This window comes from Plasmodium falciparum, assembly GCF_000002765.6.
Source record: "Plasmodium falciparum 3D7 genome assembly, chromosome: 14".
Classification (NCBI taxonomy): Eukaryota; Apicomplexa; class Aconoidasida; order Haemosporida; family Plasmodiidae; genus Plasmodium; species Plasmodium falciparum.
Genome location: NC_037283.1, coordinates 87,501 through 110,000, shown reverse-complemented (window position 1 = coordinate 110,000; position 22,500 = coordinate 87,501). Strand labels below are relative to the sequence as shown.

The window sequence follows — 22,500 nt, the reverse complement described above, 5'->3', positions numbered from 1 at the left end:
TGTGTTATATAATGATGTCTTTATATTGTACATATATGAAGACGTTACACATAAAAAAAAAAAAAAAAAAAATTAAAAGTGAAAATATAAATAAGAAAAGAAGAGCATGAATATTTTGAGATATATATATCATATCATATTATTTTATTTATTAATCTGCAAAATGAAGGAAATAAAATGTAGTTTTTTTTTTTTTTTTTTTTTTTTTTTTTTTTTTGTGAGTAAAATTAAATGTGTATAAATGAATAATTTTTCCTCTGAATATATTTTATGAGGGATACGCATATGTTAATACATAAAAATATTATATATACATATAAATATATATATAATATTTTTATTGTCGTATTTAATTATTTTGTAAAATATTTTGTTTAATTTTTAATGTATTTCAAAGAAGGATTATATATAAGTTTATTGCATAAATTTTAAAAGTCCACCTTTTTCATAAAAGGATAAATAAAATATAAATATAAATATAAATATAAATATATATATATATATATATATATATATATATATATATAAAACAAAAAAAATAAGAGATTAATAAGTATACACAAAAATGAAGATATTAAATAAATATATATAAATATATATATATATATATATATTTATATTATAGACATATGGATTTATTGTCTATATTTTTATTATCATAATTAAGCATACAAAAAAAAAAAAAAAAAAAAAAAAAGAACAAAAAAAAATAATTCAATATATATTTATATATTTATATATTTAATATATCTCATTTTAACATATTTTATAAAAATAAAAAGTCATATAATACACTTTGAAAATGGTCTATCCTTTTTTTGTAATAATAAAATGAATTGTTCATTTTACATTTATTCTTGTGTAGAGTTTTGTAATTTTGATTAATAATTATATTAATATGATCATATATTTTTTTAGTATGGTCTTCAAATATTTTTTCCTTTTTAATAATATTCAACAATTTTTGGAATGTGGCTATGTCAATATTATTTATAATATGAAAGAAAAAAATACTAGGGGAATATATAAGGGAGGAAAGTACATATTGTAAAAAATAGAAAATATGTTGTATATCTTCATAGTGTAGTTTTCGTATAAAAAAATTATATAAATGATCATGTATGATGTTTATTATATATTCATTTTTATAATTAAGAATAATTAAATATTTGTATATAAAAAGTTTATCATATATATCCATGTAATTTAAATAATTAATAATATTAAAGGTAAGGTCCATAATAAAATATTTAAAAAAATATCTATGTGTATCGATAAAAAACACGTTTGGTTTATTACATTGTTCATAAATATCTTTATAGTTCATATTTATTTGGTTCGGTTTGTTTTTTATTACACTAGTATTTGGAGGCAATATATTATTATGAGTTTGTGTGAAGGTACTAACATTATTAATATTATGTGGTGTATTAATATTATGTGGTGTCTTGATATTATTTGTTGTATTGATATTATTTGTTGTATTGATATTATTTGTTGTGTTAATATTATTTGTTGTGTTAATATTATGTGTTGTGTTAATATTATTTGTTGTATTGATATTATTTGTTGTATTGATATTATTTGTTGTGTTAATATTATGTGTTGTGTTAATATTATGTGTTGTGTTAATATTATGTGTTGTGTTAATATTATGCATATTATTTTTTATTAAGAGGTCATGGATAGTATAATCATTCAAGGAATTTAAATATGATATGTATACACGATTCATTTGTTCTATATTCAATGCGTGTAGATCCTCATAAAATATACCCTCGTTCGATTTCCTAATTTTTTGTTTTTCTTGTAAATAATATAGTATGTTTAAAAGTTGATAATAAAATTGATTTGTTGCCTGTCCTTTTTTTATATGTAATTGAGCTATAATATACGATAAAGGTATTTTTTTTAAAATATGATAATAAATTTTAACATTTGTAATATGCTCGTTATTAATAATAATTAATTTAAATATTTCATGTGAGCATATATTTAAATAGAATAATTTTATATAATCAATATTTTGTTTTGCTGTTAATATATTTTGAAAAAACTTATCAAATGTATGTATAAAATTTTTTTTATTTGTATAGACAATATCTTGTATAGGATTATTGGATTGGATATGTTCAGAAATGTATTTATTTTTCATATATTTATTTTGTTTAAATATATTTTTTAATAATTTTATATGTGTATATATATATATATCATATATTGAATATATATGATAAGATTCATGTTGTATATATGAATTAATAATATGAATAGAATATGATGATTTGGGTTGATAATTTTTAAGGTCATTTTGTTCAAAGGTATCATTATTATATTCATTATTAATACTATATATAATATTGAAAAATTCATCATATGATATTATATTTTCATCATACATATAATTTAATAATAATAAATTAGTATATATATTATTTGTAAAATTAAATAAAATATGATTATAATTATGAAGTAATATTTCTCTAATTTTTTCATGTGACTTTTTTAATTCTGAAATTTTATCATTTAATATGATATCCTGTTTATTGTTTAGTTCACAAAATATATCCTGTTTATTGTTTAGTTCACAAAATATATCCTGTTTGTTGTTTAGTTCACAAAATATATCTTGTTCATTTTGTTTGTTCTGCATATAATTAAGTGTGTCTACATTATAATCATCATTATATACTACATTTTGATATATATTATCATTATTATTATTATTAATTTTATTATTTAATTTTTGGCTGATAACATCCATGTTTGAAATACTTTTATTGTCTACTTGTATATTATTATAAGAATTTTTTTTTTCATATGTTTGGTAATTATTACTTTTATTAAGATTTTTTTTTTTTTTTTTTATAATATTATGAGGATATATTTTCTCTTCATTAGCTAAAGGTATACATGGTATATCATATAAATTATCATTTTTATTATTGATATTATATTCATTAGAATTATCTTCCTTAATTTCTTCCTTATGATCATTTATATTATCATCATATAACATATTTTGTATAACTTCATGGAAAAATTTATTTTTCCATTTACTATTTATAACATGTTCCTCTTTTTCGCCTGACTTGTTCATGTCATTTTGTGGAAGTTTTTGTTGATGTTGTATGGAATAGGAATAATCATTTTTTTTAGAATATATATTTTTGGTTATTAATAATAATATAAAAACATGTTTACTATTTAAGAATCCTGAATTATGGAATATAATATCTATTATGTTGTTTAAAATAAGTTGATTTAATAAATTATATTTATAGGAAAGGATAAGAGTAGCAACAAGTTCATTGATATTAAATTTGTTCAGGTGAATTAAAATTTTGTTTTGTATTTCTTTGATTTTTATTAAATTATATTCTTCTGCTTTGTTTTTAACATTTTTCATCAAGATTTCAAAATTATATTTTTCGTTGTCTGTTTGATTTTTATTATTAAGGACATAATAAGGGATATGACTCAAATTTTTATTTTTTTTTTTTTCTTCTTGAGGAAGAATTTTTTCAATATTACTATATAATCGGATGATATTATGTTTAAACATTGAAAAATGGCCACATATTTTGTGACTGTAAAATATAACAGCATTAGTAGGGTACAATTTTTTCATCTTACAAGAAGAAAAACTAAAAAAAAAAAAAAAAACAATAAAAAATAAAAAAAAAAAACAATAAAAAATAAATAAATATAATATATACAACAATTTTGCACATTCACATGGAGTAGCATATAATATTAATTCTTGTGTTAGGGAAGAAAAAAAAAAAAAAAAAATATAATGTAGATAATACAATTTATATTATAAACACATTGTAATATATTATATATATAAAATATTTATACAATGAACAATTTTTTTCAACACATAAAGTATTTAAATTATATATTTATATTTATACTTATTTTTATATTATATTATTTTATATTATTTTATTTTATTTAGTTTTTTTTTTTTTTTTTTTTTTTTTTTTTTCATTTCTTCTAATTCAAAATCACAAATAGAAAAAAAAAAAAAATATTATATATATATATATATATGTATATATATAATATAATAGTTATAACATGAAAAAAAAATATATTTTATTATAAAAAAAAAAGTAAAATAGATAAATGTATTCAAAGAAAAAAACAAGGATGAATAAAATTTAATTAATATAGAATGTGTAAAATAAAAACAATAAATACATTTTTTATTATTAACATAAAAACAATAATAAAAAAATTATACAAAAAATGAAGTTTATATAAACATATCTATATATATATACATATATATATATTATTTTTTGGAATATCAAAATTTATATCATATATATATATATATATATATATATATATTTATTTATTTATTTTTAAAAATTTTTAAAATAATTTGAAAAGCCGTCCCTGATTAGATACAACTGATTTAAAGTTTTAAGCCAGAAACATATCAACTGAAGGAAAAAAAAAAAAAAAATAAAATAAAATAAAATAAATAAATAAATATATATATATATATATATATTGCAAAATATCATTGGGTCGTCATATATTATTATTATTATATATATACATATAACAAGTTACGTAAAACGTTCTTACCTCTTCATCCGTATGTGTTCTTGTCATATTATTTGGTACATTCAATAAAAGTAAATCTCCATACAAGGATAAATTTTGATATAATATATTTTTAATGCTTTTATAAATATCTATAAGAATACCCAAGTCTTTATTTATTTCATCTAACATAATAAAAAAAATATATATATATATATAATTATATATTTATTTATATATATATATATATATATATATATATATTTTTTATGTTCTTACTTAGGTTTGATATATTATCATAATTATAAAAGAAGAAGTTATAAATATCAAAGTTGTTTATTTTTTTATTTGATATACTATTTAGAGACACTCTTAACGTTTTTCGATAGTCCCAATTAAACATACCCCATAAATAAAAATTAATATTTTGATTATAACTTTTTTTCATATATTCTGCATCATTTTTTTTATGGTTATCTGTATCCTCATTAACATGATAATTATGTGAGAGGAAATTTTCTTTAGATGAATCGTTATGATATTGTTGTGTACTAAATCCATTTTTTTTCGTTTGTTTGTAATTTAATTTGGTATTTTTTTTTATGATATGACGTTTTGATTTTGCCATAATATGATTTTTGGATTTTATGGTTTTATTTTTTTTCACTTTTAAACGTTTATCATATATAAGTGTATCATTAGATAGGTTTAGTTCTGTATCAGTTTCTTTAATATTACAATTTAATTGGTTATATTTATTTTTGATTTTTTTGATTTTTTTGATTTTTTTGATTTTTTTATTTTTTTCTTCTTGTTCTTTTTTTAAATGTTCTTTGGCTAGTTTATATCTCCTATCAATTTTTCCGTCTGATCGTAATTGTATATTCATGTAATTAAATTTTAGTCCATAAAATTTTGAATATGAATAACCAATAAGTGGAGATAGAATAAAATCCTTGTGGTCATATTTTGTTTTATTTCCATATTTAATATTAGGTTTAAGTATTTTCACAATAATATTTTTACATAATTTATTTATATAAATATGCATGACATATATATATAATAAAATATTTATATTATTCTTACAATATTTATATAAAATTTCAACTTTTTTCGTTTTTTCTTCTTCAATTATATTTTGAATTTGTTTCATATATGAGTTATTTTCGTTATTGGGGTAATTATTTATATAGTTATATTTTATATCATCATTTTTTGGATTGTATCTATTATTATTCCCTTCCTTTTTAACATTTCCCCTATTATTATTATTATTATTATTAATATTATTATTATTATTAATATTATCATTATTATTATTATTATCATTATTATTAATATTATCATTATTATTAATATTATCATTATTATTAATATTATCATTATTATTATTGTTAATACTCGTAGGGGTTGGAGTACCTTCAACCGAATTAAACGTTTCCCTTCTTTTCCATTCCCTTTCTACAGATATTATATAATCATTATAATCACTAGAATTATATTCAGTTTTTACAAAACTTTCATGGTTATCATATTCTGTTTTATTATTTTTGTTATTTTTGCTATTTTTATAATTTTTATTATTATTCTCATCATTCTTATTTTCTACTTCCTTGTTTATATTTTTACATTTTTTCAAAGATTTGAAGGATGTATCCTGTTCCTTATCACTAATTTCATCTCCCTTATTATTATTATTATTATTATTATCATTATTGCTTATATTTTTTATTTCTTCACTTTTATCGACAAATTGTTCGGTCAGATTAATATGATCAGATTTATCATTCACAGGTTTTATATTTTCTTGATTTACATTTTCCTTTTCATAAATACAATTTAGGTTATTCTTTTTGGGTTCTATTTTTTTGAAAAAGTTGGTAATTTTTGAAAAATAAGTATTTTTTTTTTCATTACTTATTGAAAAAATGGACTTTGTTCTATTCTTCTTATTATCTGTTTTGTTTCTGTTAACATCAAAAAGTCGTCTTCTAAGAAAGAAAAGATGACTTTCTATTTTATTTCGAGCTTTATCTTTTAAATTCGGTTCTTCTTTATTTTGATAATTATTATTATTATTATTATTATTATTAGGATGGTCATCATTATTAACACCTCTTTGGTTGTTATCATTTTTTAAAAACAAATTTGTATTTTCCCTTAATATATTATTCATATGTTTTTCATTTATATCATCTCCATTTATATCATCTCCATTTATATGCTCTCCATTTATATCATCTCCATTTATATGCTCTCCATTTATATCATCTCCATTTATATGCTCTCCATTTATATCCTTCTTCCTTTTTTTTCTTACCAAATTATTATTTTTTTTTGCCTGTTCCTCATTTTGCTCATTAGAAGGTTCCTCCTTTTTATCATATGCTTGGAGATTAATTTGTTCAGAATCAACCTTTCTAATACACGTATCTTGTGTTGAATATTTCTCATGGAATATATTATCCTGCGTCTTATTAATTTTTAAATCATTTTCATGTACTTGTTTTAAATTTTTATATTTACTAAAATCTATACTATCTATTTGGTTTATTTTGGATTTGTCTAAAATTTTAATAATTTCGAATATTTTGAGGATATCAATATCTATGTTCAGGCAGGAGAAATAAAATGAATTATTCATAAAGAAAAATGAAGGTAGAATTAAAAAGTAGGATAGTATATTATTTTTATTTCTAAATATATTTTTAATATGACCTCTATAAATAATGCCATGGGGAGATTTGAATTTGGCTAGAATATTACCTTTTAATTCGTATTTATATGTTTGACCTTCTATAATTTTTCTTTTTTTCACAACATTTTTTGATATAAAAAAATTCGATTCCTTTGTTCTAGATTCAATTATATTTTCATTATTATTTAAAAATTCGTTATTATATTTATTAATATTCTCCTGATCATTGTACATGGGGTTATTTCTTTTTTTTTTTTTCATATGTAATGTATTCATTTGTTCAGAATCATTTAAATGATCACTATGATTCTGAAGCGTGTCATAAGGTTTTTTTTCTTCATTTTTAATATCTTTCACATTTTCAATTTTGTATTTATTTCTAAATAATTTATCATCTAATTGTTCGTCGGAATGTTCGTCGGAATGTTCATCGGAATGTTCATTGGAATGTTCATCGGAATGTTCGACGGAATGTTCATCGGAATGTTCATCGGAATGTTCGACGGAATATTCGTCGGAGTGTTCGTCGGAATGTTCGATGGAATATTCATAGTCATCTTCATCTTCATCATCATCTTCATCGTCATCTTCATCGTCATCTTTATCGTCATCTTCATCGTCATCTTTATCTTCGTCATCTTCTTTATTTTCTTCATCCCTTTCGTCTTGCGAAAAATCCTTTTTGGTGATTCCGTCAGATGCATTTTCATTCAATTGATGCTTAGATGCACGTTTCGAACCCAGAAGAGTTGCGTTTTTTTTTTCATGTGCACTTTTTTCTGTAGGATGATCTTTTTTATTATACTTTGATAATATTTCATTAAACTCATCATTACTTATGAGGACACAATTTTGTAGAATGACCCTTACATCTAGCTTTTTAATATAATTAAGAATAAGATAATCAACGTGTAGATCTTTTTCACTTTTATAAATTTTCATAAGATTATTGATCATTACATTTTGGAAGTGAATATTGTTTGGATATAATTTTTTAATTTGGAATATTTTCATGGCTAATACAAAGACAATTTTGTTTTGCATATTTTTACAATAGATCGTTTTAATATTTTCCCAATGTTTATTATAAGGAATTTTATAATGTTTAAAAATCCGTTTATATTGTATGTTATATTTATATGTTTCTAAGGATTGTATAAAATAAAAGATGCGACGTTCTTTTTTTCGTTGATCTTGAATAATATCTGTAGATGTTTGGTTTGTGTCTCCTGTATTTTTGATATTGTACATATGATAAGGATAATTATAATTATGTGAGCATTTTTGATTATGATTATTATGATGTTCAAAATTAGGATTACTATTATTATCATTAGAATTTTTTTTAAAATAGGAGTAGTTTTCCTTATGTAGAAGGGTATTATTTTTTTGATTTTTAATATCTTGATCTTTAGATTGGACATTATTATAATTTATATTATTATTTTTTTTTAAAAGAAGAATAGAAGACTTGGTAATATTATTTATAATACGTTTATTAAAATAATGTAGTATACTATATTCTTTTTTGTTTTCTTTATTTCTGCTATTTTTTGTATCATCATTTTTATTATTATCTTCTTTGTTTTTTGTATTTGTGGATATTTTATTGTTTTTGTTTAATTTATTAATTAATTTTTTTACATATTCTTTATTATCTATATTATTTAAAATTTTTAAACAATGATTTGCTGACGTTTCACAACATGGATAATAAAAATGGATATCGTTTAATACGAGTTCTATTTTAAAATTCACAACACGGCCAAGGCCTATTTTGTTTTTATTTTTTTCTTGAAAGAATAATATGTCATTATGTTCAAGATAATCTATTTTATTTTTATTAAAGTAAACATTATTATTTTCCTCATTTTTTTTTATATTTTCCATTTAAGGGAAAACGTGGAAACTTAAATAAATATAAATGTAAATGTAAATATAAATAAATATAAATATAAATAAATATAAATAAATATAAATAAATTTATATATATCAATATATATATATATATCATATGTAAAAAAAAATAAAGAATGTGCATAATATTACAATTAAAAAATTATATTAAAAAAGGAGAAACAAAAAAAAAAAAAAAAGAATTTCAAATAAAAAAAAGAAGAACGTTCCTTATACAAAGGGAATTAAAAAAAAAAAGAAAGAAAGAAAAAAAAAAAAAAAAAAAAAAAAGGGAAAATTATATAAAATTATATAAAATAATAAAAAAAAAAATTAAAATAAATTAAATGAACATAATATAATATAATATAATATAATATAATATAATATAATAGAATAGAAATGGAAAAGCCAAAGATATCATAAATTTAAAAGAAAGAAAAAAAAAAAAAAAAAATGAAAATAATAATATTAAAAAAGTCACATATATATATATATATATATATAATTTTTATTATTAATACTGATGAAGCCTTCCATATATATAATTATTATATGTAAAATATAATAGAAGAAATATTAATCAAAAAAGATAAAAAAAAAAAAAAAAATTTTAGGATAATTATATAAAAATTATTACATATAAATAAATTTATATATATATATATATATATTTATATATATATATATATATATTATATTATATGTTTATTTAATATTTACTAAACAATTTGATAAAAGAGTCAAGAAAGAAAAAAAATTATATATTTATAAGATTTGTAAATAATAATATTATCAAAATATATGTTACAGACAAAACAAAAAAAAATAAATTAAAAAAAGAAAAGAAAAGAAAAGAAAAGAAAAAAGTATAATAATTTAACAAAAAAATATTTTTTTTTTTTTTTATATATAAGCATCATATAGTTATTTATTACTAAAAAGTTTGTTATTGTAAAGTTTTTTATTAATATGGAAAATAACTTATAATTAATAAATATAAAAGGTAAAAAAATAAACAACACAAAAAAAAAAAAAAAAAAAATAAATAAATAAATAAAAATAAATAATAATATAAAAGAAAATAAAAATAAAACAATAAAGGGAAAAATACAAGAAAAAAGGAAAGGATAAAGGGAAAGAAAAAAAAAAAAAAAAAGAATTAAAATATTTTTATTTATCTATTAGTCAAATAAGTTATCTCATTAAAAATCTTTTATTACAAAATAAATAAAAAAAAAAAAAAAAATCAACATGTAAATTATAAAATGTTTATTATATATATATAATATATGTATATAATATAATATTTTTATATATTTATATAATTGCATAATATATGTATTTCTATTTTTTTATATAAAATAAAAATTTCAAAATATTTTTATTTATTATAATATTATATTTATATGGGTGTAGTAAACTTATTCATAGCACAAAAAAAAAAAAAAAAAAAAAAAAAAAAAAAAAAAAAAATATATATATATATATATATATATATATATATATAAATATAAATACGAAAAAATAAAAATATTTCGATATATTTATTTTTTTTCAATATTGTGAAAAAGTGTAATTATTATTATATATATTTTTTTTTATTTTTTTTTTTATATATTATGATTAAAATTATATATAATAACAGTCATTATAATTTAAAAGGGAATAAAGAAAAAAAAAAAAAAAAAAAAAAAAAGCAAATAAACTTAAATTTTTTAATATTCAAAATATTTTTATAAAAAAAAAAAAAAAATTCAAGTTCATAAAGGATATATGTGAAATACACATAAATATTTATTTTTATATATTTGTAAAAAAATATATCGATATCTTACAAATTGTAAAAAGGAAATTCACGCAGGTGCCTAATACAAAATATTAATGTAATATTATATATATATATATATATATAATACATATTATATATATTATAATAATATGTCGCTTTAAAAAAAATAAATTAGCTCTTCGAATTTTTTATAGAAACAAATAATAATAAAAAAAAAAATAATAAAATAAAAAAATAACATAATTTTTTTTTTTTCATAAAAAGGTTTTCAATTAAATATAAAATAAAATATAATTAGAATAAGAAAGAAAAAGAAAAGAAAAAAAAAAAAAAAAAAAAAAAATGTTCATAACTACATTGGGTTTGTAATAAAATAAATGTTATTTTTTTTTTCTTTCTTTCAGTATTTCCTTATTTTGTAATTCTCTAATTCTGTAATTTTTTTTACTATTTTTTTTTTTTTTTGTTTGTTTGTTTGTTTGTATAAAGTTCCTTTTATTACTTTAATCATATTTAATAATATTATTATTATTATTTTTTTATTTTTTATTTTTTAATGATGTACTATTTATCCAGAAAAGTGTTATTTTTCTTAAAAAGTAACAATCAGATTATATATTATGTATGTTGAATATATTTAAGAATGTATATCCAGCTGAATCGAAATAAAAAAAAGAAAAAACAGTTTGAGGATGATAAATTGAATGTATTATTTTAAGAAAGAAAATATATATAATACATAGATATATATAAAATATATATATATATATATATTATAATTGTTGAATTAACATTGAAAAATTAAAAATCTTTATACAAGCATTAATACATTTAAACACATGTATCATTCAAATTAACATTTTTTTTATTTTTTATTTTTTTTTTTTTTTTCTTAAATTTAAAAGGAAGAGGAAACTGCAAAAATATATGCAGAATATGTTCGTACTTTTGAAGGGGGCAATGATTTAGATAATCGTCATAAATTTGTTAAGGGTAACAAATTAAATATGAAAAGTGTAACAATATGATATCACCATATATATATATATATATATATATATGTATGTATTTATTTATTATTTTTCTTTTAATTTTAATTTTAATTTTAATTTTAATTTTAATTTTTGTCTTCTTAAAATTTTATAGGAAAAAGTCTTAATCCTAGCTCAAAATTTGAAACCCCATTTGTTGAAGAAAAATTTCATGGTGAAAAGGATACAAATAATCAACATAAGGTAAAAATAAATAAATAATATATGTATATATATATATATATATATATATATATATATATATATATATATATATATATATTTATATATATATATATATTTATATATTTATATATATTTCAATTTGTTCGTGGTATGATAAAATATTCACATATATTTTTTTTTTTATTTTCCTCATTATTTTATAGATCGAGAACAAAATCGAAGAAAAGAAAAATATTGAAGAAACAACTGAAAATAAAAATAACACTGTAGGAAAAGTAAAAGAAATTGATAGCTTTTTAGAAGGTTAATTAAAAATATTAAAGGGACAAACATATATATATATATATATATATATATATATATATATATATCTTTATATATATCTTTATATATATCTTTATATATATCTTTATATATATCTTTATATATATCTTTATATATATCTTTATATATATCTTTATATATATCTTTATATATATCTTTATATATATCTTTATATATATCTTTATATATATCTTTATATATATCTTTATATATATATTTATATATATGTTTATATATATTTATTTTTATTTGTGAAGAAATCAAATTGAAACAGAAAATTTTGGATGAACGGAAAAGCTTGAAGGAAAAATCTCAGCTAGCCAAATCGGAAGAAGAAAAAATCAAAATAAATAAAAAGATAACGGAGATAGAACAAAATGAAAATTTGTTATCTTATATTCCTAGAAAAGAGAAAATAGCCAATCTGTATTTAGGAAATTTATCCCCCGAGGTAATAACAGAAAATAAAAAAAATAAAATATATATATGTATATATATATGTATGTATGTATGTATTCATATTTGTTTATATATGTTTATTTTCCTTTTATATAATTACATTATGAGAATGAATTTTATTATATGTTATAAAATGTTATGTCGTTTATTTTTATAATATGTTATAAACTGTTCTGTCTTATATATTTATTTTATTTTTATTTTGTTTTATTTTTTTTTATTTTATTTTGTTTTATTATTTTTTTTTTTTATTTTTTTTTTTATTTTATTTTTTATTTAGGTTACTGAAGAATATCTCTGTCAAAAATTCGGAAAGTTCGGTAAAGTGAACAGCGTAAAAATAATGTATCCTCGTAAAGATGAAGATAAAAAGAAAGCAAGGATAAGTGGTTTTGTTTGTTTTGAAAATATTGAAGATGCGGAGAATGCAAAAGATGCTTTAGATGGTGTTGAAATGTGCGGAAATATTATTCGTATAGGGTGGAGTAAGGCTATACCAAAATTTGGTTATAATACAAAAAATGAGATATCTAATTATAATATGGATAAATATAATACATATAACAATGTTAATGTAAATAAGAAAGTAATTATAATAATACCCGATGATAAAAAAACAAAACGGATAATAGATTTATTAGCGAAATATGTAACTGAAGAAGGATATAGTTTTGAAGAGACCATAAAAGAAAAGGAGAAGGATAACCCTATCTTTCATTTCCTTTTTGAATCTTCAGATTTATTTTATTATTATAAATGGAGGGTATTTTCTTTTGCTCAGGGGGATAGTTATAAAAACTGGAGAACAGATCCGTTCCATATATTTTCTAATGGTTATTTATATGTACCACCAGCGATAGAAAAAAAAAATAAAGGTCTTCTCATAAAACGAAAAAGGGGGTAATAATATAAAAAAAAAATATATATATATATATATATATATATATATATATATATATATATATGTGTATATATTTTTTATATGTAGTCTTTTTTATTATTGTGTAAATTTTTTTTTTTTTTTTTTTTTTTTTTTTTTTTTTTTTTTGATAGGAGAAATAAAAGACGTCATATTGACGAGAAGAAAAAGAATAAACTTATAAATATTTTAAGTACATTGAATAAGAAGAGGTACTATATATATATAATATATTATTTGCAATATATACATATATATTTTATTTTATTTTATTTTATTTTTTATTTTTTTATGTAGGGTAAGTATATGTCGTGCTATGATATTTTGTACAAGACATAGTGATTACAGTTTGGACATTATAAAAATTATTTCTAACTTTTTAACAGATGTAAAATATGATTTATTAAAAAAGGTAAAAGTTGGATAAATTATAAAATTATTTACATATATATATATATATATATATATATATATATATTTATTTATTTATTATTTTTTTTTTTTTTTTCGAATGTTCTGTTTATTTTTTAATAGATTAATCTCATATATTTATTATCAGACATTTTATATAATTGTAGTAACGAATTTTTTTCGTCGTGGTCATACAGAAAACATATAGAAGATGAGTTACCTAGGATTTTTTATTTTTTAAGAAAACATATTAAAAAAGTTGATAGTAAAATAAAGGGAAAGTTATTTATAGATAGTTTAATAAATATATTCAATATGTGGAATTGCTGGGCCATATACAATTCCGTTTTTGTGAATGGTTTACTATGCTTATTATGTAATATGAAGATTAATTATATAGATGTTAACAAAAGTGAAGAAGAGAATGATGAAGAGAATATCGATGGTCATAAAATTCAATACTATGATGATATAAAAAGATATCCTTTATCTTTAAGAAGAAATGCTTATATGTATTTTAAAAAAAATGACGATGAAATAAATAAATTATGTTTACAAAGAGGCTTATATTATAATGAACATTTTACGAAACAAAAAAAAATCAAATATTTATTATTATATGATAACTTCTGTACAAATAATAATAAAATTTTTTTAAATAGTTATGTTTTTCAAGGTGATAATAACAAAAATGTAACTTCACATGGAGAATCAAGGGATATTCAAAATAAATGTTAATAAAAGGGAAATATATATATATATATATATATATATATGTAAGTATCTATTAAATATGTCCTTTTTAACATGATTTTGAAAAAAAAAGAAATATACATAAATGTGAATATATATATATATATATATAAAGGGATATCATTTTTTTTCTTGTAAATAATAACTTAAGTTTTTTAATTTAATAAATCTCTTAATAAGAATTAATATTATATTATATTATATTATATATATTATATTCTTTTTAAATTGTTGGAAGCAAAAAAAAGAAAAAGGGTTTTTAAAATATGGATGTTGCGAATAGCCTGACAAAAATACATATAATCATATAATATATATATTAACCATATTATATAATCATAACCTTTGAAAAAAAAAAAAAAAAAAAAAAAAAAAAGTATATATATAAATATATATATATATATAATATTATTAAATATTTTTAATAAATATATTATATATATATATATATATATATATAAAATGTGCTTTAAAATATATCATTATATTATAACAATAATATGATAAAATATTTGTAATATAGTATTTTTTTTTTTAATATTTATAGTTTTAATAAAAAAATTATGAAATTTCCATTAACTATATATAATATATAAAAAAATAACTGAATTATAAAATTATATATTATTTTGTAGTATAATATAAATTAAAAGTATTATTAAATTATTATAATATATTAAATAAATAAATATATATATATATATATATATATATATATATTATATTTGTTTATTGTTTATTTTATTATATATATTTTTTTTTATTTGACTTGATACATTATTAATACATTTTGCCCACTTCAATCACTAAGTACCTTAAAAGAAAGAAAAAAAATATATATTGTAAAATATAATATATATATTATATATATATATATATATATGTATATATATGTATAGAAGGAAAAATTATAATATATATATATTATAATACATATAATAAATAAAATTAAATATAATATTAAATGTAATATATATATAATATATAATGTTTATTATTTTGAATATTGAGATTACTTCCGCCCTAAGGTAAAAAAACATAATAATAATAATAATAAATATAAACAAACATATCATAATATAATATATATATTATATACATAATATATAATATATATTATATATATTTATATATATACATATATATATAATATATTCCTCCTTTTTTTTTTTTCTTAATTCTTATAATTATAAGAACACAATATTTATAATATTTATATATTTTTATTATTTTACAAAAAAAAAAAAAAAAATATCATATATATATATAATATATATATATAAATTTTTTCCTAATTTATATATTATTTATTTTTATTAATAAATAATTTTATAGAATATAATATATTAAAAGAATAAATAAAAAAAAAAAAAAATATATAAATTTGAACATCAATTTTTGTTTATAAGATTTATTTATAAAACAATATGAAAATTCTTATTAATATTCCTTATGATGAGTCCTTATGTTTGGAGTCATCAAATATAAATAACATAAAAAATGTAAAAGAACAAATTTTTGAATTAAAAGGTAAAATAAAAAGTGTTTATAATATTATATAATTTGTTTATATGAGAAATGTTATAAAGTGTTTTTTATTTTGTAATATGTATATAAATAATATATTATATATATATATATATATATAGTTATATTTATATTATTTATGTAAATTCCATTTAACCTTTTTATATAGGTATTCCATATGAGCTTCAGAAATTATATAAAAATGGTCGTCATTTGGAGGATGAAGAATTACTTGAAATAGATAAATCTGATTATGTAAGTTTTAAAAAAAAACAAAACAAATTTAGAAGATATATCTAGAATATATTATTTATATGTAGATTTATATGTATGTATAAAATATATATATAATGATGATAAATAAAAATATGCAAGTAGGGACATGAGAAAACTTTTATTATGTTCGATATTTTTACCTTCTGATTAAAATCACATACACAACTACTTTATAATATACTAAAGAAAAAAGAAAAATGTAATATGCCACAAAAATATATATATATATATATATATATATGTATATATATTTTTGTGTGTATAATAATTTGAAAGCTATATTTTTATTTTTTATGATGATACAATTCCAAAAATGCAAGTAGGGACATGAGAATATTATAAATATGTTCGTCTTCTATTATCTGAAAAAATAAAATAAGTCTCTTTCTCTTTCTTTTTCTCTTTTTTTTTTTTTTTTGTTTGCACTATTCCCTCATGCGCATCTTTTATTCTGATATAAACTAAATACTATAGGAAGGTTTAAATATGGAGTGTAAAAAGAATATCTACCTATATATATATATATATATATATATATATATATATATACATATATATGTTTATATTTATATATGTATATTTTTGTGATTTATTTTTTATTTGGTGTTTCATTAATTTTCTTTCATTATTTTTATAGGCATACACTTTAAATTTAAATTTCGGTTTACTTGGTGGTGCTAAAAAAAAGAAAAAGAAAGTTTACAAGAAACCAAAAAAAGAAAAACATAAGAAAAAAAAAGTAAAATTAGCTGTTTTAAAATTTTATAAAGTTGGAGATGATGGAAAAGTATTTAGATTAAAAAGACAATGTGATAATTGTGCTCCAGGAACTTTGATGGCTTCTCATTTTGATAGAGATTATTGTGGAAGATGCCATCTTACCATAATGAAAAAATAAATACATTAAATAGTATATATTGTGTATATATAATAAACAGGTTTTATAATATATATGTAGTACTGTTTTTTTCTATTTTTTTTTTTTTTCTTTTCCATTTATTTTAATACAATATAATATACTATATATATAATATATATATATATATATATATATATGTTTTTTTTTTTTTTTTTTTTTTTTTTTATCATTTTTAATATATTAATTTTCATGGTGGTTTAATTTTGCCATAATTTAAGAAAAACATTGAAGAAAAAATTAGAATGAAAAATTTTAAATATATATACATTTATATGTTTATATATATATACATATATATATATTTTTTTTTCATATTTAAATATGTAAATATATTAAGAAGAATCTTTTGAAAAAAAAGGGAAAACATATTTTTATAGTTCATATAAATGGAATATAATATTTCCACATTTGTTCATTCTTTTTTCATTTCTTTTCTTTTTTTTTTTTAAAGAGCTTAAACATTCATTATATGTAAATTCAATCGTTTGACGGGGAGAATTAAAAAATGAACTTTTTTTTTTTTTTTTTATTATAATATAATTGTATTTTATGTTTGTATATATCTTATTATATGATATCATATAACACTAATTTTGGTATTATAAATTAAAGTTGAAAAAGGTATACACAATTTATTATAATTTATAACAAACCATTATATATATAATATATATATAAATGTATATATGAGTACTTTTTAAGAGAAAATAGTGGATGGTATTTTTTTCTTTTTCAATTTTTAAATGATAAAAAAATATATAGTGCCATTAATTATTAAGACGTTTTAAAATTACATTATAATAATACATAAAACTAATATATATATAAATATATATTTCTTTTAAGAGGCAAAAAAAAAAAAAAAAAAAAAAAAAAAATTAAGTTATTCAGAATGAAGCGTTTTATATGTATAATAAAAAATAAAAATTATTGTATATATATGTAATTTTTTTTTTTTTAAATGTAATTAAAAAATGAATTTGTATAACAAAAATATATAAATAAATAAATATATATATAATATATATGTGGATATAATTGCTTTATATATATATATATATATATATATTTATTTATTTATTTACTATATATATATCCATTTTAAAGATAAAAAAAGAAATACTGTGAATATATACAAAAATGATAACATATATATATTATATCATATTTGATTAATAACCTTATAAAGCTTATAAAATTTAGAAATGACAGATTATTGGGTTAGTTCGAAAAAGCATTATTGTGAAACGTGCAATGTATGGATATCAGGCCATAAAGTAAATATAAAGAATCATGAGAAGAGTGCCAGACATATAGAAAATTTCAAGAGATTAATAAATGAATCATTCAAAAGAAAGGAGAAAGAAACACAAGAAAAAGAATTTCTTGAGAAAGAATTAAGAAGATTAGATGATATAGAAAAAAAATATCTTTTAGATATAAACAAGAAGGATGAAAATGATAATAAATCATATGATTCGTATGTATATAAACATACAAATGATAATAAAAATAATAATAACATTTATAATAATAATAATATTTATAATAATAATAATAATATTTGTAATAATAATATTTATAATAATAAATATATTTTAATGATACATGAAGATAGTGGTTCCTTAGTTTTTTTTAATACCTTAAAAAAGGAATTGCTTTATGATAAACCAGCAGATTTTTATGAACCTTTACCTGAATATCAAACATTTTCAGAACAATATGGATGGTATAAATATCTTGATAATAATTCAAATAATTTTTATTATTTTAACATATATAATTCAAAAAGTATATGGGAATATTCATCCCATAACATAGATTATTTAATAAATTATTTGAAAAAATGTGAGGAAACTGGTTTGGCTAGTTTTAACCAGAATTATATGAACAAGTCAGGAAATTTAGTTTTTCATTATAATAATGAAAATATAAAATATGATAATATGAATAAAAGGGTGACAAAAAATGATATAACTTTATTAGGTGAATTTGGTAATAATAAAATAAAAGATGAAGAAATGAAGTTAAAAAATGTATATGATAAAAAGAATAAAATACAATTAAATATTCCTTTGGATAGGAAAAATGATAAAAGTAGGTTTAATAAGGAAAAGGATATTTTGGAAAGTGCAACAACAAAGGAAGATGATATTAAAAATGTTTTTAATAAGAGTGATAAAAAGTATGAAAAGGAAAATGGAAATGTTAACAAATTAAATGATGAGAAAAAAGAAAAATTAGAAAATGTGGCTCTTAAAAATGAAGATAAAAATAAAGGTGAAAATTTAAATGAAAAACAAAAGAATGAGATGTCATTTATTTCAAATGATGAGACATCCAAACCAGGAGAATGGAAAATCGTTGAAGGGAATCCAATTAATAATATAAGTAATGAAAATATTGAAGAGATATTTTATAATATTAAATCTAAAGAAGAGCGAGAAAAGGATAATTTAGAAGAAATAAAAAATAATATTCGTTATGAATATTCATCTTTCAATGAATTTTATGTAGCAAAAAAAGAATTGGATAATGAAGATTTATTTTTAAATAAAGAATTTGAATTTGTTGACAAGCCAATATATAAAAAGGTTATTGATAAAAATGCAAACAGAAAAGTAGACTTTGCAAAACGAAATATAAAGGCAATAAAAAATAAAAAAAAAATTACATGAAGGATGTGATTTCACTAATGTGAGTATTTTGATAAAAGCCAGGGTTAAAATTTGTTGCACATAAATAAATAAATAAATAAATAAATAAATAAATAAATAAATATATATATATATATATATATATATATATATATATATATATAATAAATTTATACGTTAGTGGTTATTGAATTTTTTTTTTATGAATTTTCAGACTTTATGAAAATTGCATTTTTTTTAAGTATTTTCAATTTTTTTGATTAAAATTTTTTTTTTTTTTTGTGTGTATTAAGTAAATATATATATATATATATATATATATATATATATATATACAATGTATTTCTTTATTTTTTTTATTTTTTATTTGTTTATTTATATTTTTTTTTTTTTTTTCATAAATATGACTTAATAAAAAAAACCCCATAGCTATTTTGGGGTAATTTAAATTATATATATATAAAATATCTTGTATGTAAAAAATATATTCAGAACAATAAAATAAATATGTAAATAAAAAACGAAATAATATAATATGTAATACATTATATAATATAATATAATATGTAATACATTATATAATATAATATAATATAGTAATATAAATAAATAATGTATTATTATTTTTATTATATATTATAAAAAATTGTTCAAGAAAAAATAATATACAAAAAAATAAAAAATAAATAAAATAAAATAATAATATATTTAATACACATAATAATTGTAATAATAGTATTTATTTGAAATTATGTACATATAAAAAAAAAATAAAAAAATAAAGCTTCTGATATTATATATATTATAATATATATATATATATAATAAATTAAATAATTTTATATGTGAAATATTAGAAAGAATAAAAATATACATAAGATAAATATAATATATTTTTAGATATTTTTTTATTTTATTAAAAAGAAAATTTTTTGTTACTTTTGCATAAATATAATACAATAAAAGGGAGAAAAGAATGAATTCTTTATGTTAAACAATAATATGAATTTATAATTACAATTATAAGTATTATATATATATATATATATATATATATATATATATATATATATATATATTATATATATTTATATGTTTATATATGTTTATATTTATTTATTTAGTTGCATTAATAAAATATTTTATATAAATTATCTCTATCATTATTAGTAAATCAGAAGAATAAAAAAAATAAGATTGATATTTATAAAATATTAATAGAAAGAATAATTTTAAAAAGAGGGAAAAAAAAAAAAAAAAAATATTATATATATATATATATATATATATATATATATATAAAGTTATTTTTTATTTTATGTATTATAACTTACTGATCTTAAGAAGGTTTTATTTGTATATTCCCATAAGAAGAAGAAAAAAAATTTGAATGTGATATTATATAGTATTGTATCTTGAGAATATAACAAATAAATATTATACATAAATAGATATATATATATATATATATATATATATATATATATATATATATATATATAATATATATATATTATAACGTGTAGTATTATTATTATGCACACAAAAATATTTATACATAAGTACATATTTTTATATCTCATATTATAGCATATATTTACATATATTGTTAAATTGTTTTATATTATAATATATTTATTTATTTATTTTTTTATTTTTATTTTATTTTTTTTTTTTTTTGTGATTACTAAAGTTGTACAAAATGGATAACTTTGAAGAAATCGAAAGAGGTTACAAAGAAATAGAAGATGAAATAATAAAAACGATTGAGGATTTATGCGGTGGTAATTACTTAAAGATAAAGGATGAGGTGATTATGCCACATATGAGCGATGAGTTGATTAATAAGATAAAAATATTGAATAAGCATATAAATGATAAGAGTAACGAAGAATTATTTGAGAAAAGGGTTACGAATGAGAAGGTGATGCAAATAAATGACAAGTTGATATATTTATTATGTGATTATTATATTAATAAGAAAGAGATAGATAAATTGATTGAGTTTACTACAAGTAATGAGAATTATTTTAATATATTACCACAAGCAAAAACGGCTAAATTGATTAGGAATATTGTTGAGAA

At 17.2% G+C, this 22,500-nt stretch overlaps 6 protein-coding genes and 2 non-coding genes across 8 annotated transcripts in view; 6 read left to right on the top strand and 2 right to left on the bottom strand.

The window, feature by feature from the left end:
• Positions 1-766: 766 nt before the first annotated feature.
• Positions 767-3,631, bottom strand: PF3D7_1402900 (conserved Plasmodium protein, unknown function; the record flags this gene model as incomplete). The annotated part of the gene is made up of 1 exon (XM_002585401.1): positions 767-3,631. One exon carries the CDS (start codon positions 3,629-3,631, stop codon positions 767-769), a length of 2,865 nt encoding a protein of 954 aa, XP_002585447.1.
• Positions 3,632-4,376: 745 nt separating this feature from the next.
• Positions 4,377-9,154, bottom strand: PF3D7_1402800 (conserved Plasmodium protein, unknown function; the record flags this gene model as incomplete). The annotated part of the gene is made up of 3 exons (XM_001348166.2): positions 4,377-4,457; positions 4,606-4,748; positions 4,843-9,154. 3 exons carry the CDS (start codon positions 9,152-9,154, stop codon positions 4,377-4,379), a joined length of 4,536 nt encoding a protein of 1,511 aa, XP_001348202.2.
• Positions 9,155-11,596: 2,442 nt separating this feature from the next.
• PF3D7_1402700 (U2 snRNP-associated SURP motif-containing protein, putative) lies at positions 11,597-15,021 on the top strand (the record flags this gene model as incomplete). Its single annotated transcript, XM_024473338.1, has 9 exons — positions 11,597-11,659; positions 11,859-11,946; positions 12,100-12,188; positions 12,374-12,473; positions 12,752-12,945; positions 13,234-13,853; positions 14,007-14,084; positions 14,170-14,284; positions 14,407-15,021. 9 exons carry the CDS (start codon positions 11,597-11,599, stop codon positions 15,019-15,021), a joined length of 1,962 nt encoding a protein of 653 aa, XP_024329185.1.
• A 1,442-nt stretch (positions 15,022-16,463) lies between these two features.
• Positions 16,464-17,737, top strand: PF3D7_1402500 (ribosomal protein S27a, putative; the record flags this gene model as incomplete). The annotated part of the gene is made up of 3 exons (XM_001348164.1): positions 16,464-16,566; positions 16,733-16,818; positions 17,477-17,737. 3 exons carry the CDS (start codon positions 16,464-16,466, stop codon positions 17,735-17,737), a joined length of 450 nt encoding a protein of 149 aa, XP_001348200.1.
• PF3D7_1402550 lies at positions 16,906-16,991 on the top strand. The gene has a single exon (XR_004557799.1). It is a non-coding gene; the product is annotated as a small nucleolar RNA snoR22 (small nucleolar RNA).
• On the top strand, positions 17,127-17,209 carry PF3D7_1402600. The gene has a single exon (XR_002966681.1). It is a non-coding gene; the product is annotated as a small nucleolar RNA snoR22 (small nucleolar RNA).
• Positions 17,738-18,963: 1,226 nt separating the features above from the next.
• PF3D7_1402400 (zinc finger protein, putative) lies at positions 18,964-20,436 on the top strand (the record flags this gene model as incomplete). Its single annotated transcript, XM_001348163.1, has 1 exon — positions 18,964-20,436. One exon carries the CDS (start codon positions 18,964-18,966, stop codon positions 20,434-20,436), a length of 1,473 nt encoding a protein of 490 aa, XP_001348199.1.
• Positions 20,437-22,117: 1,681 nt separating this feature from the next.
• PF3D7_1402300 (26S proteasome regulatory subunit RPN6) overlaps positions 22,118-22,500 on the top strand; it is a gene marked incomplete at both ends in the record, with an annotated part of 2,001 nt that continues 1,618 nt past the window's right edge. The window contains one exon of the mRNA XM_001348162.1: positions 22,118-22,500. This exon is cut by the window's right edge and continues 1,618 nt beyond it. Within this exon, the coding sequence (XP_001348198.1) occupies positions 22,118-22,500 (383 nt within the window).